This window comes from Lampetra fluviatilis, chromosome 10 (assembly GCF_964198595.1).
Source record: "Lampetra fluviatilis chromosome 10, kcLamFluv1.1, whole genome shotgun sequence".
Lineage (NCBI taxonomy): Eukaryota > Metazoa > Chordata > Hyperoartia > Petromyzontiformes > Petromyzontidae > Lampetra > Lampetra fluviatilis.
In genome coordinates, this window is record NC_136284.1 from 15,228,246 (window position 1) to 15,255,194 (window position 26,949).

Below are 26,949 nucleotides of genomic sequence, written 5' to 3' on the forward strand. Positions count from 1 at the left end.
AGTTGACATCAGTCACTCGGGCACAGCCATCTACATGTATTTGATAGCAGTGGTGAGTGACAAAACACAGAATCTTAAATTAAAGTTTCTTCAAATTTTCATACATTTAGACAAAAAGCCAAGGGCAATGTTGAGTTTTGTTTTTATGAAGCCAGCCACAGAATTAGTCCTAAGTTGGTTTGTGCTTTATTGTTTTATATTTTGCTTTAAAATGCCACGTACAAACAAAATACAGGGTATATTTATAATTTATATAACGACTGGGTGTGCTCTGTGCCGGATTTAATTGTTGTTTTTCACCAGGGTCACAAATTAAGAGACTTTGCACCGTTGACACAATGGCGGAGCCAGGATTTTCAGGTAGGGGGGGCAACCCCTCCAGCAATGAAAAATGATAGAGGAGTTGTTAGTAAGTCAGGAGTTGTTAGTAAGTGAGGAATTGTCCCTTGCTTTTTATTCGACGCGTATGCGGCGATGGCACAGCCATCGATCCAGGGTCGAATTCCAACCGCGTGTGATCGGCATCGCGCTCGCTGAAGGTGAATGCCTTCAGGGAAGTCGTGTCCTGTATACGCAACTGCGCACAATTCTGAGTCACTTATAACCGCTTTGCCGTTACTTATTGCCAATTATGGACAAGACTATTGTCCTATCATCTCATAGAGTCCCTGGCACATAATAATATGCTACACAGTGGCAGTGTGGGTTGCAAAATACCGATTTATTATTAATAAACCCCAATCATCCGATCGAAATTAAGGATTTCGATCGGATCATTAGGGGGGCAAGTGCCACCCCCCCCACTGGCTCTGCCAGTGCATTGACAAATTCTGCTGACTGTTATCAAAAATAAAATTGATTTGCAAAAAAATTACTGAGCTGCGGGAACAGATATTACTGAGTTAAGTTTACTGATAGGTTACACCAGATGCCTTGGGGGCTTCGTAATAAATTGCATGCAAGTTGCGTTCATTATCCGGCAATGACGGCAACCAATAGAGTAAGAAGATCACTCGTGGTGCCCCGCATGCAAGCCATGTTCGCTATGCAGCTTTATGTACTTGTAAATGTTTTCCCCATTTTCTTTGTCAATATCCATGTTGTTGCTGATACATATATCATCATCATCATCGTCATCAGCAGCAGTAGCCATAGTCATTCCACTGCTGGATGAAGGCTTCCCTTTGTTGCAGCAGCTGGTCCTGCTTCTTTGACGATGTCCACGGGCATTCCATCAAGTCCAGGAGCTTAATAAATGTTTATACAGTCGTTTTGTTTACTTCCTGGGATGGGATTGTTCATCTCCAATGGTCACATCACCCGGAATGCGTCCGATTTTGTCAGATGTCAGGAGCCGAGCAGGGTTCGGCCTGGATTGTGCGTGGATAAGAAACCACCTCGCACAATGGCTGTTTTTGGCTGCAGGGCTACATTACACTGTGCGGCACTTCTGTAGTGAGTTCAACTGAGTTGCAGACATAGACTTGGAGGCAACACATTTATTAAACTCCAACACACGCGGTAACTTCCCCTTCACAGAATAACAACCTGTGGTGGTGACCACCAGGATGACCGAGACCAACAACTCGGGTCCAGGTCCACGTGTTGGAGACTCGGAGCACGTAGAACGTAGACGAAGGTTTATTCCAGGATGCACAACAACCCCGGTCGCTCTCGGGACCCGGCTTATATTCTCTGCGGCGTGGCCGGCTCTGCCCTTGGCCTACGACCACCTTCCAGAATCCTCGGCAAGGATCTGGGTCCCAATAACGTGACCACCCCTAGCCCCCACCTGGGGCCCCTTTGTAGACTTAACTGGTCACGTGTCCTCCCAGGTCAACCAGAGTGCGATGACATGTAGTAACCTCATCCACGGCCGGCACTCACGCACCCTGTCCTGTAGGGCTGATACTGCACGCCAAGCGTGGTGCCATCCAGCGCTATAAATCAGCGATCACCGGGCCCCTCTAGGGCCAGTACTACACCCACATCATCGTGGTGTCCGCGATGTCGTTACACCGCACGCCGTGCATCTCTCGGGCCGCGATGTCACTCCACTTCTATACTCCCACGTCCGTGCTCCCTGCCTTCAGCATGCCGCGCTGGCCAGCGCGCTGTGAAGTAAATACTCATAAAGAAAGGTCTTTGGATGTATTGTGTAAATTACTATGCTAATCCCCACAATAAGAAATGAATATGGAAATGTCTGTTGCAAGCCCCTGCATGGATAAATGTTGCACCTGCTTTAGGTTTTGATACCCTGATCATCACAAATCGCCGATAATGCCTTACCCGAATCGCTTTTCACACAGTAGAACAGTGCAGCAATTGTAAGTATTTTATTCATCTTAGCATTAAATTTAATAGTAATTTGCCATCTCACCTAAATGTTAAATTATATTCCAACTTACGTCACGGTATTTGATGGTCTATTATATTTTTGCTATTAATTACAGTTTGTTTAAAAGTGACATTTTTATTATTCCTTTTTATTATGTTGATTCTGTCTTAATTTAGTCAAATATATTTATTATCGTTTACGTCCTAATATTTAGGACGTATCATTCTTTTAATGTTGATATAATTTGGGTGGTTCAGATGTTTAACGTTGATTTGTTGCACTCAACCCAGCTTGTACTGGGTTTTTTATGTTTCATCTTTTCAGTTTTTGCACTCAAACTATTTTCAGTTATTCATCCTTGGGTTACTCTTTAAAATTAGACTTTTGGTCCCATTATCCATTTAAAGTTAATTATCTGCTTCGTATATAGGAGTAATTTTCCTTTAAACTGTTAAAATCCTTTTATTAGCCACGCATGTCACAAGGATATTAAGAAATGGGAAGCACTTTCCAAATTGGGATTAGACCTCTCAGTAAAAATCACATGCTCATCAATCACATGTAGCAGCTGATTGTGCGTGATACGTAGTAAAAATTTCGCTAATTGAGCTAAATATGCAACATTGCACATACTTAATTAATTACGCTGCCATGGAAATGCTTTCAGTACCTGTATGCTTATGTTGAAACCGGAATAACTGGAGACATATATAGTACATTATTAAATGCTTACACATTTCCCATGTACCATATCGTATCTTGAATGTCAATAACCAATCAATAACAAAGAACAGACTCGATATGATCAGTCACAACACATGTTGAGATACCTTGAAGTCCAACGGTCAGCTGCTGGCGCGGTATTGCCATGGAGAATATGAAGAGCAATAATATCCATACTAGAACAATACTATATCAGCTACTAACGGTTGGGATGAAATTACAAATTTGGCAAAGAGTTGTGGCTTACACAATAAAGTGAATGACATACATTCTGTATGTCTGCTTTATCTGCTGGTTGACAAATTTAAACGGTCCCAGCAACGCCCGAACTCACGCGCCAATTATGCGAACCCACTGCTTGCTCTCATCCGGCTCAGCGACACGCCTCGTCGTGCCACCGCCGCCACACGCTGCGGGATCAGAGCAGAGGGCGCTGTGAAGCCTCTCCTCGGGTCACTCAAAGCATGGCAAGACAAAGCATCCTCTTTGACGATGAATGGAATGAAATATTGCTGCACGAGACTATGATCCCGGTTCTCATTTCACTTTTGCAAACCGAATCAGATGTGATTTTAAGTCACGTCACTTGGTTATCCGACTCAATTATTCAGTGATAATCCAAGTTTAAACAGTTAAGCAAGTTACAAAACTGAAATAAAGTGGTATAGATGGTGCAATATCGAAAATATAGGCTCTGTAAAATTTAGTTGTACATTTATTTAGAATTTGAGCTCAAAAGTGGATTAAAAATATACACGTCAAAAAGCTGTTCTAGTATTTTTACATTGCAAGAAAAAAAACTGCAAATTTTAAACACTGTTATTTAGGTTCCTATTCAAGCTGCTCAACACCAATTAAACTAAATTACAGCTGACGAAAGCTTCCACTTTAATTCTAAGGCGCACAGCAGCCGCCTGGAGTGGTGGGAATCCTCCCGGGAGGGTGGAGGGCTCCGTCGTGACGGCTGGCGGCCCGACAGCCTGGCACTGGCACCCTGCTGCACCCTCATGCACCCTCCTGCACCCTGCTGCACCCTCCTGCACCCTGCTGCACCCTCATGCACAATCCTGCACCCTCCTACACCCCCTGCGCCCTCTTACATCCTCCTGCACCCTCCTCCACTCCGTACAACCTGCTGCACCCTGCTGCACCCTGCTGCACCCTCATGCACCATCCTGCACCCTCCTACACCATCCTGCACCCTCCTGCACCCACCTGCACCCCTCTGCACCCTCCCGCACGACATGGCCCCGGTTCAAATTTGTGCCTCGCCAGTTCCGACCACGTGCGTCCACTGCCCTGCGACGCTGCCCACCGACAGCCCCGGCGTTGGCAACGCGCACGCGCGTGCACACATCCATTCTTCGACGCTCACGACGGACGCAATTCTCAGAGGGCATTGCGCGTTTGCCCGCTGTTTCTGCGACGCGAAAGTCCGACAGAAGTACCCGAGATTGATCAATTCCATCTGACGTCGCACTCTGCTAATTCCATGCCTCCACCGCGCCGTTGTGTTCATTCCAAAGTAATATTGAAAACGAAAAGCGTGGCGCCTCAAGCCTGCCAGATCCCGTGAGCCTCGCCCCAGTCTCCCTTGAGAATTAAATGAAGAATGAAATTGAAGACGTTGAAAGGTGCACCCATTGATTTAGTTTTAATTAATGTAGCAAGCACAGCATTGTGATGACATCAATTGTGTGCTTGCTGACCCCTGTGATAATAATCATTGACGCGTTTCCTTCCGATGCTAGGTAGCCACTGGAACTATGCACTTTTAGATCTAGATTGAAATCTCAATCTTGATTTGAAGCTTTCGTGACTGCAGGAATTCATACTCTTTGGTTCTTTCGGTAAAGTCACGTAGGTAGAAAAATAAATAATAGATCACGCGTTTCGATCGCAACAACAATCAACTGTCTTCAGGTGATGGTTGCTTGTTGTTGCGATCGAAACGTCGTGATCTATTATTTATTTTTCTATCTACATGACTTTACCGAAAGAACCATAGAGTATTGAAAACTAATTTCTTTAGAAGTTCGTTTGTGTTTAGTTTGTTGGTGAGTAGGCAAAAATGACCTCTACACAGGCTCTCCAGAGTCCCCTTTACTGAAGGTCCTTTTGTCAGCGGTGGCATGAACGAGTAATTGCAGGGCTGCACCTTAACCTTTTTGTGGTTAGTTCGTTCTCCTCCCCCCACACCTCCGACTAGCGCGGCTGGCTACGCACATTGCGAAAAGGAGTTCAACATCCATGCAAAACGTACGAGCGCGCTCTCCGTAACTCGCCGTGACTGAAGTGAACATTTCGTGCGTGCACCTGGTGGTCCTCGCCGTTCTGCCGTGAGTTGTCTAAATATTTGTCTCCTTGTCTAAACTGTTTGGCAACCGTTCCCGATGCGTGTCCCATTTACTACCTTGTGTAATGAACTTTCGGGCTGTAAAGCTCATATTCTTTTCTGGCGGTCTCTGAGTTTACAGAGAGAGCGCCTGTTGTGTATAAAAGTCATGGGCAAAGTTATGGCAGCAGGCCAAAATGGGTTATAGGGTAGCAATGATCAACAACATAGATGGAAGTGGCAAGCAACTCCTGCACTGTTGTAAAATGTCAAGGTGCAGCCCAGAAATGTTTTGCTCATGCCACTGCTAGCGGAGCGGCTTCTACGAGAGGGAGCGTATTTGGCCTACTCTACCACGCGAGCCATACGCCTCGGAAGAGATGGACATATAACAACAATTTTAATCGTTCATCACAGATAGTCAGCGAAGGAACTTTGCGCCAAACGTGTTACCTCTTGCGACAGCATTAGCGTAAACTGCTCTTGCTGCCATACCCGGTGCGTGCCTCCCAGCAATGCGCCCAATCTTGTCAGATTCCGGACGGTCAGCGGGGTTGAGCCTCGATGGTGCTCGGAGAGGCAACCACCGTGCACAACAGCTGTTGTAGGATGCTGTGGGGCTGCGTTGTCGGGAGGAGGCAGTGCGTCCAATAGCAATTGTTGTGCTGTTCAATGCTCGAATGTCTACACTGCCTGCCTATCGTAGAGTCCCTGCACTCCAATGAGCACTCCACATTTAGAATCATGCGTTTAGAGTATTTGGCTGCTATAAATTACCACATGATAAGCCACTTCATTGGGCTATCATTTGTGGCCAGGTCGCTTCTGAGAAAGAGCTAAATAGCTCAGTGGGCCTTTCCTGGTAAAAAAAAAAGTCTGCATGGGATGGTGGTGGCACTGTGAATTCCAACAGGAGAGCATTGAACAGCAAATGCAAAGCAAATTCATAACTAAACGTGGGTTCCTGTTGTTTACAATAGTAACATTTTGAAAAGTTTTAACAACGAAACACGCGTCTCAGCTTGTCACCTTGAACAGAAACGGCTTTGTACAAAGTTCGACCCTCCCAAACATGTGCAGAGTCTTGGTTATGTTCGGTATTAATACAACAGCCACGACCGGCCTTCCATTATCATTACGGTCCTTTATGTCGCAGGAATGTGTGAGCTCCAGATTGCGGCCTCCTTGTATTGTACCTGGCTCTCATTCATCCCAAGGGCGTGACCTACAAGCAGCCATCGTAGATTGTTTCTTTCTCAATAATCAAAAACGATTCAGCGTACATGCTTAATGGACTCGGGTACAGACACACACAACCCCTGTGGCTTCGTCTGGGATATGGACACAAGACAAAAGAGATGTGATATTTGGGCCACTTTTTTTTCAAGTACAATTCAGAACAATTATTATAATAATGGTGGCGTTTGTGAATAATTGATTTGGCCAATATCAAATAAAATGTGTTTACACACTTTAATAATGTGATACAGTAGGACCGTGAGGAATGACCATACTGTTGGGAGGCCTTCGTCCAGTAGTGGATAGAAGATGGCTGCTGTTGATGATTGTAATGTAACATTCCAGCACACTCATTCAATGTTGTATTTCAACGCATTCTCTGGCGGCGACGAGCGAAGTGGCACTGCTGCACACTGTACAGTGACATGTGCACTATCGTAAACAACAGGAACCCACGTTTAGTTATGAATTTGCTTTGCATTTGCTGTTCAATGCTCTCCTGCTGCAATTCACAATACCACCACCATCCCACGCAGCCTTTTTTGTAAGTCACTCGTTTCCTTTGAAGCAAGACGTAAAAGATGTTTCATGGATGTTCTCGCGAATGATCTCCATCGGGAACAAGCTGGCACAGCGCGGTTCAGAGCGTACGCAATTCTCGTTTGCGTGAATGCGGCCCATAGCATCGTCGCTACGGTGTTCTTTTTTTCGTCGAAATCAACTGCCGCGGCCACAGTGAAAATGCCCTTGAAAGTGGCTATTTTTGCTGCGATACCAATACTCAAATTCCTGTTGCTGCTTCGAACAGTGTCGCAGTCTCCTTAACCATAGACTACAGCATCATTGCAGTGTCAGCTAGAGCAGCAATTTTACGCGGATGCCGATTAAAATAAAATTGCTTTGAACTGGTAACGGTTGACAGCTGTGGTTGTATTGGGGCTGATTTTGATTTGGCTTGGGTAATAGGAAGAGTGGGTTGAACGAGAGAAGATCTGAGGAGTTTCACGGGATATATAATCCGATACAAGACATAAGATAAATAACTTAATGTATTATTTGCAGCCCTTTGTCAAAACACTGCTGGATGAAGGCCTCCCCGTGCCGTATCAGTCGAGGGGTTTGTTTTTGACATACTTCACCACTCTGGTCAGTGCAGGTTTCTGATTGGGAAGGCCCAGAATGGGTTTAGATATTGCTCACCACTGATGTTGGCCATTGCTGGGTCTTGAAACCAGGTCACCAGGTTCAGAGCGCAGTGCAAATTTGATATTTTTTTACATTTTGGAGTGGTCGGCGCTTCCCAGATGCAACTAATTCAAGTGCACAGCTTTGATCGTCTATGGAGGTGAAGCGGTTCTGCTCAATGTAGCTGCTCGAGAGAGAGAGGGAGAGCTGTTCAACAACATGGTGCAGAATCAGCCCCTTTGTTAGTCCAAGTAATCTGAACGACGACTGCAACGAAATGCATCGTCAAGCACGCCCCAACTCGCGGCGTGAGTTTATGGTGGAACAGGGCGTCAATGGAAGAGGACATTTTGGCACAAATTACGTGGCAATGTTGACAACAATTGACACGAAAATGTAACGTTTCACCACCCGCAATTGGACAATTAACTGATATTACACTTACAGAGCCATATATACACGAGGCATGGTCTTCATATTATATATGGTCTATAACTCTATATATTCATATATTTCAGTATAAATATCCAGTTGCAGTTGTTCACGTTCTGCGTTATGGACCCGAGTTCGATTCCCAGCCGAGGCTTGCGTCAGCGGCGGGCGACATCTGAACCAGTCCTCTGCCTGCCGAGTCTTCGGCAACTTGCGCTGACCAGCGCGGTGAAGTATGGCCAAACAGCACAGCGGCGTGGGAAGACCTTCATACAGCAGTGGATTGACAAAGAGCGGCATTAAAAATACTGTCGTCCCAGCGCAGACAACAATACAAAGGACGTGCACAAGGGATATCAGAGCCATGCATGACTGTGCACAGTGGGTTAAGCACGGAGAGGTCCAACAGTGATTGCTGGTACATTGAGACACTCTTAACGTGCGCAGGATTGTAGATGTCGGTAGCAGCTCGTGCCTCCAGTGTTGGGAGTGCAACAAACCCCCGCGTTTAAAATTTTCCAGTTGATCGATTTGAATGCAGAGCTAATTATCACTCTGTGCCAAGTGCCGTTCCGGTTCCAATGGAAAGTGGCACGGGTTTACTGCACTGGAAAATACGAAACAAAGGTTTGCTCCCACCTGACAATTGCAATCAAAGGTCTCCTGACAGTGTGATCCGCAAGAAGCAAGACAATGCTCATGTGCCGTCATCTGGTGAACCTGTAACCCCACAGGAATCACGGGGGAGAACATTTTCACGTGAAGAAAAAGTGTGCTCCTCAGTGTGTTCATAAACAGCATACGTAGCACGCTTGGCTACGTATGGTGTGAAAGAAGCTCAACATACACATTCGTGCATACAAAATTCCTGCATAACGTAAGTTTGTTGGAAGAATAGCATCAAGGCCTCATTAAAGACCATTACGGCCAACTCCGATAGCGTATTCTGCCAAAACTCATGAGGGGCACTTTGAGAGGCATTATTATTTATTTGCTGTATAAATGCAAATCAAAATTCCTCATAATAAATTCCTGGGTCATTGGCTCCAATTTGAGAGGTAAGGCCCCTCTCTCAATTCCTAAATGTGGTGATAAATGACCTCTCTAAAGATATGCAAGCCCTTGATTTTATATTGCATGGGCGTACGGTAATGTGTAATTTGGCTTATGGAGAGCAAAGCTGAAGTAGTTGTTTGGTAGGTGACGCTAATACAACGGCGAATGAAGTATTATTTTAAAGATTGTATTCTAATTGTTCTCTTGGCATCATGTCATGGGATAAAAAGGCCATCGCTACTGCCTCCTGTGTGAGAGAAGAGGCCGCTGAAGGAGATATCGTAGAACTGCTTCTGAGAAGCATTCAGGTGACAACGTTTCATCCTCACGCTCAGGGACACACTTCCCCACACCCTGCGATGAGGCAAGGTTGGACTTCTGATGAGACAACTGCATGTTAAACCGGTTGAGAGTTTGCTTGTACTGAAGAAGGCTGTGGGGCTGACGGGTTTTTTACATGGAGAGACAGATAGATAATGGAGACATTGTCTGCTTCTCTACCCTGTTGTACACAAAAGATTATCCGAGGGCAGCCAAACTGTATATATGTATTCTCTAATAGCTGGAATGTACCTGAATTAAGTGTAAAACCAAATTGAATGTGATGGGGTTTTTTTTGTATGAAGTAATTGGTGACCGGGCTGAGGTGATCTACACTTGAGGATTAGTTGAACGCAGGTGGCTGACACTCGGATTCAATCCGGTGTCTCAAGAGCCACCACCTTGTTCTGACCCACGAGCAACCCAGAAAACTTTACAATTGTTTCCATAAATGTGTAATGTTCCACTTATTCACGGCTTTTGGGAAATGTCGACTGGCTTTAGTGCTAACTCGGCAAGAGTTCAGACACACAGAGCGGAATAGTGAACGGCCTCTGCCGAACAATAATAGGAATCAGATGTGTATGTTTTGTTAGCAACATCAGAGATTGTTGTGTTAACTTTATATTCTAGTAAAATGTGACTTATTCTGAAAACAGTTAAGTCAAAATACAAATAAACCCCCAATTTTTCGATTTAAAGCTTTCGTGACTACAGGGATTCATATTCTTGGTTCTTTCGGTAAAGTCACATAGAAGGGAAATAATAAAATAATAAAAATAAAACATAATAAAATTGGCTATAAACCCCCAATGTTCGCCCATCTCTGAGTTGACGTGTGGTCCTCCCAAATATGTGTATGTCAATATATCATCATAATCATCATCATACATGATTAGTTCCAACTTCATTACCAGATGAAGACTTCGCCATGATGATTAACATGCAAAGAAAACTCACATTCGTCAATAAGAAAATAAACAAATATAAGAGGTGACATAGCTCAAAAATCAATCTTGATTTGAAGTTTTCGTGACTGCAGGAATCCATACTCTTTGGTTCTTTCGGTAAAGTCACGTGGGTAGAAAAAATGAATAATAATTACTCGTAAATCATGTAAAGGCAGTGTTGTTGATTAATTGTGCTTTCTAGTAGATTGTTCTTGTGCACTACTGCCCACACAGCATCCCCAAATAATGTTTTGTTTTAACAGCATATGGTCTGCACGTAATCTCTCTCATTTTCACAAGTGCCCTCATCTTGTTGTTCCACTTTAACTCTGGGTCCCCTTTTGACCGTACATAATGTTTTTACTCATACATTATATCCACATAACATATTACATCTAGATAATATATAATATCTTCATAATATATTATATCTTTAACCTGTGACCCTGCCCCTGGTTCATTGTGTGGCATCCTCTTTGCAATCCTCATCTCCACTGGTAATGTTTTGCATCGTTGTACTTGAATCCCTTAATTTATCTTCATCTCTTAGAGTTACGGGAATCCCAAAGGGACATTGTTTGCCTGCAGCATATATTACATATTTGGAGCATTTAATAATGTGTATAATGATTTAATTACCGTTTCACTTGTTTTGATACGCATCACAATGGTGTTATCAGCCTTGTGGCTGATGGGGTCATTTGACTTGATTTAGCCATGCTGCTTAGTTTGGGTTGGTGAAGTTAGGGGGCAGAACTGGGTCAGATATCACTCACCCAGTGATGTTGGGAATCGCGAACCCAGCAAACTGGGTTCATAGTGCAGCGTGATAACCACTGCCCTACTGCTCCACTCCCAAAGCTAAATTACCTCTGAGCACATTGGATCTGTGACTGGTACATAAATGTGTGCACATGTGTGTTCATTCGTCTCTGTGTCTGTTGCGTATCAAAAAGAGTCAATCTTCATGCGACTGTTTATAATTTCCTGTCGCTTTTTTATCACTTTTTTAACCGAATGATTACATCAAGTACAACTTTATATAGCCTGAGAACAAATCACTTAGAATGTACCGATATAACCAGCCCGCACTGAACATCGCGATGAAGTATGGTCACGTAACTCCGGTGGCCCGTACAGCGTGCGGAGGCATTCATGAAGCATCGGATGGACAAAGGGGCCATGTGCGTAGCCGTCGTATGATGATGTCCATAGACTGCGTAACACGCACACTGTCAATTGACACGCAATCATGAAATACTAAATTAAAAATATGGACTGGGTGTCTACCTAGAATGTAAACCGTATGCTATTGTTTCGTTCTTGTTAATTTTGTTCATGGGATGCATGTCCCTTTGTCTCCTGCGTTGTTGGCGTGTTCACGGTGGCTTTGTAGAGGAAGCGCATCTCGCAGCTTGGTGGTGAGCACACGAGTCAGGGAGGACGCGAGGTCACCGCCCGGCGGTCCGCAATAAAATACCCAACTGGAATGACGCAATAATCATTCAACTGCTGTCACGCACCTGCCTTGGAAATACATTGACACGCTAGTTTCTCCAGCTCAGAATGAAATGTAGTGCAGAATATATCTCCTCTAACGTGTAACCCTCATACCCCCGACTCCTATAAACTGCAGGAGCTGTAGGGTCCATGAACACTCCTATTACCTGCTGCCCCAATTCTTCGTATAAACCAGGATGATCAGATAAGTGGAGTGAAATCTTGGGGAACCCTGTGGATGACAGGACACACGATGCCGATCCCCCTACGGATAATCAGTGTGTCGAGTCTCAGCCAATATCGACATTAATAATATTCAGGTGTAGTTCTTAGTGGAACGATTCTTGCACAGTAGGGGAGGCTGCTTTCATTAATAACTATCACCATTCGTATGCAGTGGCTTAATCACAAACATGTATATGAACTACTAGCTTTACTACCTGGGACTTGGATTCACCACGCCCGGCCGCCTTTGTCTCCCCTAATGGCGATGTTCACACACCACACCAGTTACTCGTTTTAGGCTGAGTCGACCTAAGGGAGGCCCAGGACCGGTTGAAATAATCGTCACAGCTCACTTGCCGTACAAAAACTATATGCATTATTGAGATCCACCCCCCCCCCCCCCCAAAAAAAGTGTATTTTCATAATTTTTGCATGGTGTACAGTCTGGAAAGTACCGACATGGAAAATTTCAAGTTTGTTGCATGTCGGGAAGTACGCTAAACATTTTGAACAGACACATTCACAACTTTGCCTTTTATATATATGGAGATAAACCGTAGCTAGGATTTGTGATGAGTCCGATTGAGCGTGATTTTTTTGTGATGTTTGCCTTTGTAGTCGAGAAAAAATAAAACGTGTACACTACGTACAGTACGCGTTTAAAGTTGTCTTTTGAAATGCATTAAATATAAGTATGCAACCTTTCAATGATCGGAACATTCGCTCTGCATTATGCATGTGCACGCTGCTCAGACTGCCACTGAATCTCATCACCAGCCTAGGCTGGCAGTTGGCACAATCTTCTGCCATCAGAAATAAATCATTGCCCACCCCTGCTGGGTTCATCGACCCGAACGCCTCGACTAAGTGTGCATGGAGAGATCTTTCTTCTGCTATTCATAAAAAAAATGAATATCGGGGTAAAAGGAAAACATTTGCTCAGTGTGAGGTCGGTAATGAGTGCAAGCTGTGGTGAAAACAAAGACAAGGCGAATCAAGACCAGGCCTGACTCCAGCTCCTCTCGGATATGGCGGGGGGGGGGGCAGTGCATCTGTTGTGGGGGGCCACCACAGCGGTGGTCCACCCCTACGCAGAGAGAACTTGGGTCGTGCCAAGTGAACATTGGTGGTGCAGGTCCCACACCAGTACCCCCCGCGAGTGCCAGCTCTGGTGGAGACTTTAAAGGCATTGGCCCTGAGACCTGGCTCTTTAAGGGAGCAAGCACGGCTGGATGTATGTTGAACTTCTTTTGCACCGTACGTAGCCAACTCTGGTAATCGGGATGGACAACAATCTAAACACAAAAAGGGTTGGATGGGGCCCATATTTCCACCAAGCTATCAAGGTTGAGGGAGGAGAGAGTACATTTAGGACTCATCTTTATATCATCTCAGTCAGTGTCAGCTTTCTGCAGGCCTACTGAGGATCTTGCAGTCTCTGTTAACATTGGCGGTTCCTTGATAAATCATGGTGTTTGAAACAAGATCCGTTGGTAAATTCTGACTTTATTCATCTTTATGCGTTGATGTAAATGATGTACACCTACAGCATAAATTACGGATGATATTTGCACACCTCCAGAGAGCAAATTACCATTACAGAAACATTACTCCTGCACCTTCAAATCATAGTGTGAGCCTCTTGTCAAACTATCACTGACGTACATAATTCAAAAGAATGCAGTCGAAATAAAACTAGAGATATTCTCTTCAAACACAATTTTCCTTTGTATTCTGATTTCTCATTCAAGTGTTTATTTTGTTCTTATTGAACGTTGTTCATTCTATAAATGGGGTGCTGTAGGTAGGCTAAGGCGTTGATTCGGAAGGACGATTTCGATCTCGAGCTTTTGTCAATTACATTTCAAATTATTTCATTTGTACCAGGTCGACATTGAAAAACGTAACGAACGTCTCCCATCGTCGTGGACTCTCAGTCGCATTTGCTCAATCCTCTGGGAGGGGATCTGCTTTGTAATGAAGGCTCAATGCCCCGAGGCATTGATATGGTCTGTGCCTTAATCAAGTCTGGGATTTTATGAGTCAGGTCAGCAGAGCCTTTTCTCATTTGAGGTTATGCCCATAAAAGGGCCTGCTGACCATCAATCATTGTGAGCCGTGGCAATGCAGTTTGAGCTTCCACTGTTTGGCGTCGACATCGCCACAGGGTCACGCTTTATCACGATGGCCTCTGAGGCCATTCGCTCATGACAGCCCCTGTTCCCTCGCAACTGCCCATGACCTCAGCTAAAAATGGAATATTCCGTCGGCTTAGGACAAAATGTGCGTTGCATCTTTGTCTTGCTCGAGTGTGAATGCTGTGAGTAGATTGTCCCTTGCAGAAATTGTTGAGAATGTTGAGACTCCCTTTGCTGTTTCTTTCCACTCACTCCATTACCCTCGTGCTCTCCTTATTAACACATTGACGCTCGTGACACTTGAAACCTGGCCGCCGGGAACCGGGAATGCCAAATTAATGGAAGATGAATCATGTTATTGAGAATTACTGCCCCATATTATTCATGAGCTGTCCGCCCATTTTAATGCTAACGAATGTAAATTACTAGCTGTTCCAAAATATAGGGTTTTAAATAAAAACATCGATATGTGTTTTCTTTAAAATACTGTACATGCCTTACATTGAGTGGGTATTTTTGAGAAGTTAAATATTGGTTCCTGGGTTAGCCGCTTGCCACAAAACCATTTTTTTTTTATCTGCATGGAGTTATAGTGGTGTCGGCCTTTCCTGTGCTTGGTAACATCGCACACGTGATGCACTACAATCTTCATATTGCTGGAAGATAGTTAGAATTGTTTTCGTCTTTAAACACCATTGACCACTATATAGCATCATCAGCATCATTATCAATGTCTTGCTCCAGATGGATTGATGAAATTAAAAGCAGAACATCTATTCATCCTGGAGAAATCCGATGAGCGATGAAGCTATTGTCCAGAGCGTGTTTTACTGTAGACGGACTGACCACGTCAATGGAACTTGTAATTTTCACACCTGCCACACAGGATATACACATTAACACGTGCTCCATCAAGAAGGAAACCAATTTTGTTTATTTTACAGTCGGAGTTATGAAATGTAGTCTTATCTACTCCGTTTCAGCCAAATGGAGAGTTTATACATTAATGAATTTATCAACATTATTACAGTCAAATTAACTTCAGAGTGGTACCAATATCTTGTTCTTTGCTAAGACTGCCACAGCTTGGGACAGGTTTGTTGGGATATTGTAGACACTGAGCCACGCGTTTGGTGTTGTTTGTCAAGAGACTCCAAGTAGGTGAATAAAATAAACAAGGCCTTCAAAGTAGTAGCAGGTAAATTCAGAGCCTCCCATAACAGCAGAAATTGTGTGCACACAGTTGCAATATATCTTTACAAACGATAATCTTCTGCTTGTAAAATATTCAAAATGTAGACGTTGAAATATTATTTAAATTTTCCAATATATTTTGAAACGTGTATTCCGATCCATTCACGAGAATATCCATGTATGTGTACACGTGAATATTGTACATGAAGTAGGGGAAGGCAGCACTGTAGATGGAAATACATTACACGAATCATACTTTCATGTGACGGCATTTAAAGTAAACTCTTGCCCGAGATTAAGCAGGTTACAGACGCTGAGATATAATGATACCCAAATCGGAAACCTCACTTTCTTACGTTTATTACATTCATCTGCATATAGATTGGTTTATTTTAATTACCGCCACGTTATCTGTGTATGCCTGGATAGTATAACGCTGTTACCTAAATCAAATTAATCCTTTACAGGCTTTATCGACCCACTGCTGAATGAAGGCCTTCCCAGCCCCGTTGACTGAAGCCCCAGACGAGATTGGATATCACTCGCCACCGATGTTGCTGTAGTTGGGAATCAAACTCAGGCCGCCTGATCCAGAGTGCGGTGCAATAACCATTGAGCCACCGCCCTCCACCGGGTAATTACACGTGGTTGCTCATGACGTCTGGATTGCCGTGGGGTTAGTGCATTGGTTCTGTTACCTAAAGAATTTTGGGTCACCCCACGATGGCCAAGCCATTGATTTTGTGTGCATATTCCATTCATGCTTTGAAGATCTAGACTTTAGTCCTTTATGATGTATTTCCACAATAGTTGATTCGCAGTTATGATTAGTAACGTGACCTTAACATCCATTAATGTGCCACGATAAATCAAGCATCGTTATCTTTACAAGACGCACCTCAAAGAGCTACAACTAAAGAGGTTATCGTCATCACAGTCCACGATCTATTCACTCGTGGATGAAATCCCCTCCCCAAGTCTCCCCATCCCTCACGGACCCCACGGTCTCGCGATGCAACAATGCCCACGATCTTATCGCTCCGTCTCCACGGGGGTCGGTCTCACGTGGGGGGGGGGGGGGGTCCCGACCTTCAGGTGGTGGCACCTCATCATTAATATCGACCGCCACTGGGCTGGTGGGACGATGGTTGACCCAAGGCCACTTGCCTTTCCTGGCAGCGTGATGAAGACATATTTTTTAATGCAAACTTGACAATTTTCGGCATTATTTGGCCAAATAATCTAGATTTCAAAGTACACTTTTATAGCAATAGATTCATTATTATGTAAACAAGGTACCGCATCAACTATTTGTGTGGTTTTCTAAATAAAAGTCCAAAACGCTAAGGCTCAATATAAGAACAACCGAATGGTCCATTCATAGACTCAGTGCATCTGAGGCCTACTTCGGAAATAGGATGTTGATGAAAAGAGGCAACTGTAATGCGCTATTAAATGAGCATTGTTACAGTTTTGTATTTTTTGCAGTTAGGACAATAACAACTTTCTAAAAAACACAACATACTTATCATGGCATTATCTGCTGTATTGGACGCACTGGCAATATAACAGAGTTGAAACTTGACATAATACATCGATGCCATTTAGTCAATGTCATTTCAGTAATCAAACACACACAGTGAAACATTTTCGTGATGTGTCATATGTGAAACATATTACATTCAATAGTTATTGGGGTAGAGCAGTACTTAGAACACTGCGTCATGAACCAAGAATATTTCATTCCATCTTGATCTTGGATCATGTCAGTTGGCGGGTGACATGTAAAGCAGTCCTGGGCTCGCCCCCTTCCCCAAGCTGCATTGACTAGTGTGGTGAAGTATGGTCAAAACATTCCCATGGAGGGGCCTTCATCCATCAAAGTACTGGCAAATAGCTAGAACACAAGTTCTTTTAGTTTTTATGGTGGCATTTTAGGAGTTACTTTCAAATGTGGTGGGAATGCTAAAACATAGTAATATATCGCATATTATTTTCTGATTTTGTTTATGTAACTCTATTCAGCATATGACCTCAAATATATTACTCATTAGACTATAGTTTCAACATAATTATGGACACTTTCCATCATTATTCATGGCCATAGCCAATGTTTAAGAAACATCTGCTCAGTCATTTTTTTTCTTCCCCATAGCATGGAAAGAGTGAATTAACGAAGCGATTGTGGTCACTGACTGGAGAATATGTAGCCAAGCCACACTAAACAAGGACTATAAACATTGCAGTGGGAATGATTCTCGTGCCCTTGATTTTCAGTCAAGATCGTGCCACATTCTCAAATCGAGTGCGATATTATCACCTACAGATGGGAGAATGTCGTTTTTTGATGTGGGCTGGCAACCAGGCAGTGCGTCCAGAACGTAAACAACACCTTTGCCCGTTTTAATCCGCTGTGTGCTTTTTTCAGTTAGATAACACGGCCATTGTTCGCCGTCCATCTAATTTGCATGCGGCCCAGGCTAAATAACGCCTCTCGGTTGGCCATTGTTCTTTGACAAAGTAAACTTTAATGAAGCTCCATCACGGCGGTGAGCAGACGAGAGGCGCAGCTGCCGCTCGACGTGCCCTCCGCTGCGTCCTTGCGCTCCGCCGCCGTCTCCTCGCATCGTCGCCTTTCCCATTTCGCCCGTCACACACAGACAATTTAGAACTCACTCCCCCAGAGGGGGAAAAAAAACATTCCTCGGCTTAAGCCGCTCGCCCAGCTTTGCCCGTAATCCTTGTTTAAAAAAAGACAAATAGCAAAGCGCTTGAGCCGCCTCTCTTCACGCCGCCGCTCGTTTATTGTAGTCCGCTGCGAAATACAGAACCACCGCAGTCTATGGATTCTAATTTAAAGAAGCACTTATCTTTGATGATTGCACCCAATGGATTCTATACCTATTAACATTTTAAGAGATACGTCTTATTAACCTTCACGGCAGGTGTATTACGGCTTTAATATATATTGCTTGGTGATGTGACTTGAATATACATTGTTCAGTTTTTATTTAAATATATATGTCAGGCAGGATAGAGATATGTTGGATGAGTGCACAAGATACCGATTAAGTGCGTATGAGGAGTTAGATACATTTTAAAATCACAGGATATGTTTGCATTAATCTCGACACTCGAGAGAGATTGGACATACACTATAAAGTGATGTATTAAGCAAAACACGTTTTGAAATTGCTGTATTTCAAAATCAAGTGAGAATGAATGTAAGAGGAAAATAAATGTGAAGAAGTAATGCACTTTCACCATAACTGAGACACTGTTATGGTACTATCTTAACATTCTTAATTTAGGAGCTTTCGTGACTGCAGGAATTATTATTTGGTTCTTTTCGGTTAAGTCACGTCTAAAAATAAAATAATAAATTAAAATAACATATTACGACGTTTCGATTGCAACACAAGCAATCATCATCAGGTATAAAAGAAATAGCAACAAAAATCTAACTAGAAAACTATAGACAGACATACAAGCAGACAGACATCACAACGGCACACAGCAAGAGGACACACATCGGCACAAAGAGAGGGGTCGTTTCTGTGACGGTCCCTTAAATATAGAGAGGGGGGGCGGGGATGGAGAGAGGGAGGGGGCAGAGAGAATTAGCAAATCAATGAGTGTACGGCCACGTACTCCTGTTGCAAGTAAGATGACAATGTGGAAGGGGCACGCAAAATTGAAAATTAGGAGACAGGCACACGAAAATTAAATAACCTAGCAAAATATCGAAATGTGATGAATTTTCGTGTGCCTGTCTCCTAATTTTCAATTTTGCGTGCCCCTTCCACATTGTCATCTTACTTGCAACAGGAGTACGTGGCCGTACACTCATTGATTTGCTAATTCTCTCTGCCCCCTCCCTCTCTCCATCCCCGCCCCCCCTCTCTATATTTAAGGGACCGTCACAGAAACGACCCCTCTCTTTGTGCCGATGTGTGTCCTCTTGCTGTGTGCCGTTGTGATGTCTGTCTGCTTGTATGTCTGTCTATAGTTTTCTAGTTAGATTTTTGTTGCTATTTCTTTTATACCTGATGATGATTGCTTGTGTTGCAATCGAAACGTCGTAATATGTTATTTTAATTTATTATTTTATTTTTAGACGTGACTTAACCGAAAAGAACCAAATAATAATTCCTGCAGTCACGAAAGCTCCTAAATTAAGATTGAACCACTTCTACGGGGAAGTTTTAAGCTTATCCTTTTTCTTTCTGGCTATTTGTTCTCTCTGCCCGTGTCCTCTCTTCGGAATTTTCACACTTAAAATTCTAACTTAGCAAATTTTGAAACACGTAATCAACCAGGTTATGCGTTAATTGTGTGTTAACCGACTCTCTGTGTTGTATTACATCACATTTCGATATTTTGCTAGGTTATTTAATTTTCGTGTGCCTGTCTCCTAATTTTCAATTTTGCGTGCCCCTTCCACATTGTCATCTTACTTGCAACAGGAGTACGTGGCCGTACACTCATTGATTTGCTAATTCTCTCTGCCTCCTCCCTCTCTCCATCCCCGCCCCCCCTCTCTATATTTAAGGGACCGTCACAGAAACGACCCCTCTCTTTGTGCCGCTGTGTGTCCTCTTGCTGTGTGCCGTTGTGATGTCTGTCTGCTTGTATGTCTGTCTATAGTTTTCTAGTTAGATTTTTGTTGCTATTTCTTTTATACCTGATGATGATTGCTTGTGTTGCAATCGAAACGTCGTAATATGTTATTTTAATTTATTATTTTATTTTTAGACGTGACTTAACCGAAAAGAACCAAATAATATCTTAACATTGTATAGCCCCTAATTATTCCAAAGACATTTTCAAAGTTAAAAAGTTTGAAAAAACAAGTCTACTATGGAAATACAGTACATTGTAACTACAAATTAACATGGCAAGTTCCAGTTAACAACCTTGAACAGACCACGTCTATAATTGTCTCCATGCTCACATGGGGATACTACAGGGCCCATCTCTGTTGGCTGAGCCAGTGATGCTCATTCCACATTCCCATGGCAATCTCCAATAACCTCAGAGGATATTCTGATCTTGACTTCCCACCAAGTGGTACTCACGTTTCTCAATGTTGTGTTTATGCATATGTGAGTTTATGTAAGTGTTATCCTATGTACGCGTGCTATTGATTGCATAATACATCTGGCAGCACCTTAAAACAAGTATGAAGTCAGCCACACATTTGGGTATTGTTTTACGATGAAAGTTTGTACTCTGCGCTAAAACCCTCCCATGCCACTAATTGCCTTGAGAGGAGCTACCTGGCCCCTTCATCGCGCGTAACGTCTGAAGCAGCAGCAAGCCGCAGCTGGGCTCAGCATGCCTTTGTGGTGGATGTTAAGTCCACAGACAATTCTACCCACGTGCAGATGCTCGGCCCTTTTTGTCAATCCACTGCTGGATGAGGGCCACCTCTCTGCTGTGCCGGTCGTGGGGCTCATTTGAACGTTACCTTGCCATGCGTGTGTGGCATTGAGTTAGCATCGTGTCACTTGAGTTGGGCGTTTAATTAAAGACCACCGGAGGAGGTGACGTTATGTGCTCTGTGACGTCGTGTGCTCAGTGACGTCGTGTGCTCTGTGACGTCGTGTGCTCTGTGACGTCATGTGCTCTGTGACATCGTGTCCTCTGTGACGTCGTGTGCTCTGTGACGTTGTGTGCTCATCGACCTGTGAATGTTTCCACTCAAAACCCACAGCGAACACGGCAATAATCCAGGAGACAAAGCACTGTCTATTAATGCTTGGTAATAGACAATGCTCATAATCTAGCCTATGAACACAGTTATACAGCAACCGCATGCACAGCCCTTTGTCAATGCGCTGAAGCACAAATGCCTCCCCACAGTGTGAGCCATGAGGGTTATTGGCCATACTTCACCACACTGGCCAGTACGAGTTGGTGAAGGCAAGAGGGCCATGGACGTGTGAGCCTAGATTGTCCTTACAGCCTGCAGACAATTTGTGTGCCCTGTGTTGTCCAAAACGTTTTGAACACTAACCAAACTGTCCTTTCTCATTTCCGTTACCCAGGCACATTTTCCTGCCTCAAGGGAGAAAGTCATCGGTGCAGTGTTCACGCCACAGCGTGCGCGTGAATAAATAGCGGCAGACACAGAGATAATAAAAAAGAGACGTCGGGAGGGATTACCGCTCCACTGCCTGCAACACCATGAGCGGGAACGGCCAACAGGGCCCGGACGCCCCACCCTCCTTCGCCACGTACGCACAGGAGGATGACGATTGCGACTCCTCTGATGCCGAGCCATCATCACAGAAAACGACGGATGCAGCAAAGGAGTGCGCCGCTTCCAGCAGGCAGCCGGCACCTGTCGTCCTTGACGACTGGGAGCTTCCAAGCCCCTCCGAGTACGAAAGCCTCCCGGCCATTCCGCAGCAGGGACCGGGGGCCTCCAGAGATGCTTCAGAGACCAAAGAGAAAGGCGGCAGCTGCGGCAGCTTCGGTGCGACTGAGCTAGCAGTGAGCCAAAGCGGCGGTGGGGCAGACGTGGCCTCACTTTGCTCGGACTCCAAGGCGGACTCCAGGGCACCGGCTGGGGGCTTCACAAACCAACTCTCATTCTCCGATGACAAACCGAGTCCCGTGACGCACAAAGAGAACAAATTTGACGTTGACAAGCCAGATGAAAACAAGGAAGCATCTGAAAAGACCGTGACAAAGACTCACTGTTTCCCGTGTGGAGATGGCGACGAGGTCGCACACCTCGCTCACGACAATATTCAGGGTCCAGAATTTCGACGGGATGAGCCTGTGCCATGTGACGCAGCCAGCACAGCAGCGCTGCCAAATGAAACTGACGGTGCTCAATTAAGCAAACCCGCCGCGCCAAATACCGAATCGTCCGGCAGTGCGGCTGAAAATGGCAAACGGCCCCAAACCGGCAAAGAAAGCCCCGAGCCTCACGAGGAGACTATAGCGGGATTTACAGAGCCTCAAGAATCAGACGGAGGCTCCTCTGCTGAGGCTCTGCATCAGGAGGGTTCAAGTGGGCTATTAACCTTGAAGACGAAACAGGTGACATTCAGCGAGGAAGTTTTAGTTGAAGAGAAGTTCGATGAACCTGGAAATGGCGAGAACGTTTTGAGCGTCGTGAACTTCAGTGCAATGCCTGCAGACGCGGATGAGACCTGCGCCTTCAGGTCGTACGAGGCCTCCAACAAGAAGGCATCAATGCTGCGATCCTACACGCTGCCCAACACGTACACGTTCGACTACAGGGGGGAAGACGACAACGACATTCCGGACGCGGTCTCGCAGAGTAAGACCCTGAAAAGTGAAAACCAAAAACTGGAGCGGAAGCTTTCAGAACAGTGCTTGGGACAGAAATCCGACAGTGCTTGCATGTTTACAGAGCAGGTGGTGGCTGCTGATTTGTCATCCAAACAGCCCGAGGTTTTGGAAATGGAACATAATCTACAGGAGGCAGATAAAGAAACAAAGCAACAAAACGATGCCCTCAATATCCATGCAGGCAACGTGGGTGTGGATGAGTCAAGTTTCACCAGCGTTGTTAATTTGCGAGCTATTCCTGAAGGGAGAGAGGCGGCTGATTTTCAGACCGATAAACCTCCGCCCACAGATGCGGGTTCTGCTCAAGACCAAAGCTTGGGCTTCACAGCAACATCGTTAAACCATCACTCTGAAAAGCCTACTCCGCAAAGAGATATAATATCCACAGATTTTCTACCGATTGAACAGAAAGCATCCAAAATAGTGTTACAAGGAAGCAGTTCTCAAAAGGTGAAATCGAGTCAAGGAGGAGAGAGCCAGGGTGCCATCAAAGGTGACAGCCTCGCAGAAGAAATAAAAATGCCCGAGGTGCAAACGGAGCAACCGTCCTTTCCAAAAGTGGAATGTGAAACCAAATTTGGTGATAAGAGGAGTAACGACGCACACGTGCTGCCGGCGGATGGTGACAAAACCTCTATAGAGAAATTGGAAGATGAAGAAAAATCTATTGAGGCGTCGGAATGCAAAGATATTATGAAGGACGACAAGAATGGAAGCGCGATTCCGGAGTTGAAATGTGCAGACGCATCACGAGCGGAGAGCGAAAGCGACACTTTGAGTGCCGGTCATACAAAAGAGCCAACACAACAAGGTCACGTCGAAGAACCTCGGCCCGGAAAACACGCCCCGGGTGACGCTGAGTCCACACCAGTGGAGCACGCAACAACCTGCTCCAGTTCAAATGGGAAAGACGCGGTCGCTATTGGACCGGACACCTCCAAAACCGACGTGGCCAGCATGTTGGGACCCCACGCGCAGTCCACGCCACTATCGGCGCCACCGCAGTCAGAGCTCGATTTCTACGCCATGAAAGCAATCGACAGCGAGTCGGACGCCAGCTCTGACGACGAATTGCAATGCAATGTCGTGGACCAATTTGGAAAGCCGACGTCGGGGGACTTTCTCACAGCTGGAGGGGCCGGGGAAGATGGCCAGAAGTCAGCCGGCCATCACGGCCACTCGAGGCTCTCGCCGTTGGAGACAGCTATCTTGTCTGAGTTTCAGGAGGACAATAGCGACGAGGAACAGTACTTCCCATCCGAAAAGGCGTCTGCGGCAAGCGCTCGGCAAGAGTTCCCTCCGGAGCACGCCAGGCAGGAGGAACGGAAGGAGAGTGACTTCAGCAGCTTTCGCTTTCACTGCATCGACCCGCAGGATGAATCTGCGTACTACGAGTATCCCCCCGACGCGAAAGGGCACGGACACGACGTGGAGTATATGGAGCTGAACACGGCTGGTAAAGAGGCCCTCCTTGCTTATTCCAAACAATCGGCAGAAACGAAACTGCTGGACCAAGCATCAGGAGGCACCCCAGAAATAGATATCACGCAACACATGCATCCAGAAGAGGAGGAAGAGGAGGAAGAGGAGGAGGAGGAAGAAGAAGAAGAAGAGGGTCTGGTTCCAAGGTCTGACACAGAGGACACCTCCGCAGAAATGAAGCGTGTTGAAGCAGATCCGTACAAGCCGGATTCTCTGTCGGTGGACAAAGACAAGGATTTTATTTTCAGTTCTCCTCTAATGAAATCCGACCTCCCCGTGCTGAGCGCGCGGGAGTCTGAATACCACCCGGCCGGTGTTCTGTTCGAGAACGTGACCCCAACGCGGTCACTCTCCGGTGCAGACAAGCGTCTTGGAGGAATAAAATACTCGCTGAGCGTCGACGTGAGCAGCGTGCTGCGCCACAATGACGGCAGCGACGATGAGAGCGACAAGGGTCACCACCACCACGCTCGCGTGGCGTACGAGAGAGAACTGCCGGGCCTCAGCGAGCAGGAAAAGAGCCCCGATTCTGAGATCGCGCCACTCAAATTTGCCGAGGAGCAGCTGTGTCCAGCGCACGTTCCGAGAATATCAACAACGCCGCCGCCCGACGACGACGAATACAAGCAAGACACCCTGGGCGAGGGAGCTGCGGCTCAAAAGGACGCAGCGTTCACTGATTATATTCATTCAGAAAGTTTCAGTCCTAAAAAGAGCATACCACACGCTGAGTGTTTGCCTCCAGCAAGGGAGAAATCTCAACCGGATGAATCGATCAAAACAGACACAGCGGCAAACGCCGAGCAGAAGGAAGATGCCAAGCACGCCACAACCACTGACGTTCAAGTAAAGCAATCTGCCGACTCGGGCTCCGAAGGTGTCGCTGAGACACAACACCAGGCGGAAGACGGCAAAGGCCTCTCCGAGTCGCAGGTGGAAGTGTTTGTTAACGAGGGTGCCGAGGGACAGCAGCGAGATTCGAAACAACAAATCAAAGACAAGGAGATGGAGACAGCGGAGGAGCAGCTGGCGAGGGCAGAGGCACGGCACGGCGCTGAGAAGGATGCCAAGCCCACGAAGCCACATTCAACAGCGAGCGGTAAGGTTCGCATTGAATCAAGCGACAGATGGCGTGTGGCGAGGTATGCACGTATGTTGAACTTCTTTTGCACCGTACGTAGCCAACCCTGCTAATCGGAGGTGTGGAGGGTAAGAGTGGGCTAATGCCACCTCTTCTTACACGGACAATTTAATTTGGTATTCGTGATAGCTTTGTGTTGTCTGGGTATGAAATGGACGGTCGAATACAGAAAACCCAGCAGGGAAGTTCGGTACAATTATATATACCAACGTATGTTTAATTTGAACATCATCATCATCATCATGGAAATACCGCAGATTATCCACGTACAATCTCCAAGTGATATCCACAAAGTTCATAACGTTGCCCTGTGGAGTCTTGTTTTGTGTGATCCATAGAATGTAAAATTGGTGAGCAACTGAAAATATCCAGAATCATCGGTGTTCTCAGGCGAATTAGCATTCAGCACTGTGCACGCACGCATGTGCTGGTTGTTACAACACACACGACATGCTAAGTAGGATACATTACACACACTCGTTAGGGCAGTGGCACAGTGGTTAGTGCACTGCACTACGAAGCCAGCAACCTGAGTTCAATACCCGGCCATAGATACTACCAGTCGTGAGTGACATCTGAACTGGTTCCTTCCACTGTCAGAATGAGAGTGACCTATGCAACCGACGTGATGGAATTCTAATTGCAACCAGCACTGCATTGCACTTTGAGCAGTACCACCGATCCATACACACAGATTATGACACTTCACATGTCAGTCACTGGTGAGTGTCTCTTGAGTTTATTTGGTGAGTAATATGTGAGTGGTGAATGTCCTGGTGAGTATCTCGTGAGGGTCAGGAGTCAGATAAGTATCCACACATTTGTAGGCCAAATATGATCAATGTTACACTGCTGAAAATTAACTGTTCCTGTGTGACTCTGGGCAACCATTCCTCATTTTCTGAAGAAAAAAATCCCATTGGCCTCTCCGATGGTTAAATAAAGGAGCGGGATATGTGGCGGTTTGCGCAACATCTAAGCACATACCACTATCAATGCAAATGCACACGACCGAATCAGAACCAGAATATTAATTTACACTGGAGTTCATAATCATCATATTTGCAGTTCGGTTAGCACGATTAAACGCTTGGTATAAACCCCCCAGTCAAAAATATTTTTACGTGAAAATGAAGAAATGGAAGGTGATTTATTTATTTAGCGAATGCTTTTACGCGTGACCGTCATACAGTTAGAGCGCCAGATATGCAAGAAAAGCAAATAATGTAATATTTGTAGAATGTTATATTGTGTGTGAGTGGACGTCAGGCCCACGTAGCCACAGAGCAGTGTGACAGCCTCCTCCTCCATCCAGCACGTGCAGGGCGAGCTGGAATGGAAGGCGATTTAGCATGAAT

General features: G+C 45.3%; 1 protein-coding gene across 2 annotated transcripts in view; it reads left to right on the forward strand.

Moving 5' to 3' along the window:
* The window catches only part of LOC144934615 (uncharacterized), a 109,253-nt gene that overhangs the window by 35,695 nt on the left and 46,609 nt on the right, over positions 1-26,949 (forward strand). The window contains exons 3-4 of one of the 2 annotated variants that reach the window (XM_078860623.1): positions 16,107-16,273; positions 21,690-25,549. In XM_078860623.1, the coding sequence (XP_078716749.1) occupies positions 21,829-25,549 (3,721 nt within the window). In that variant the 5' untranslated portion in view covers positions 16,107-16,273; positions 21,690-21,828. The remainder of the gene's footprint in view (positions 1-16,106; positions 16,274-21,689; positions 25,550-26,949) is intronic. The other variant, XM_078860622.1, reaches the window with a different exon arrangement.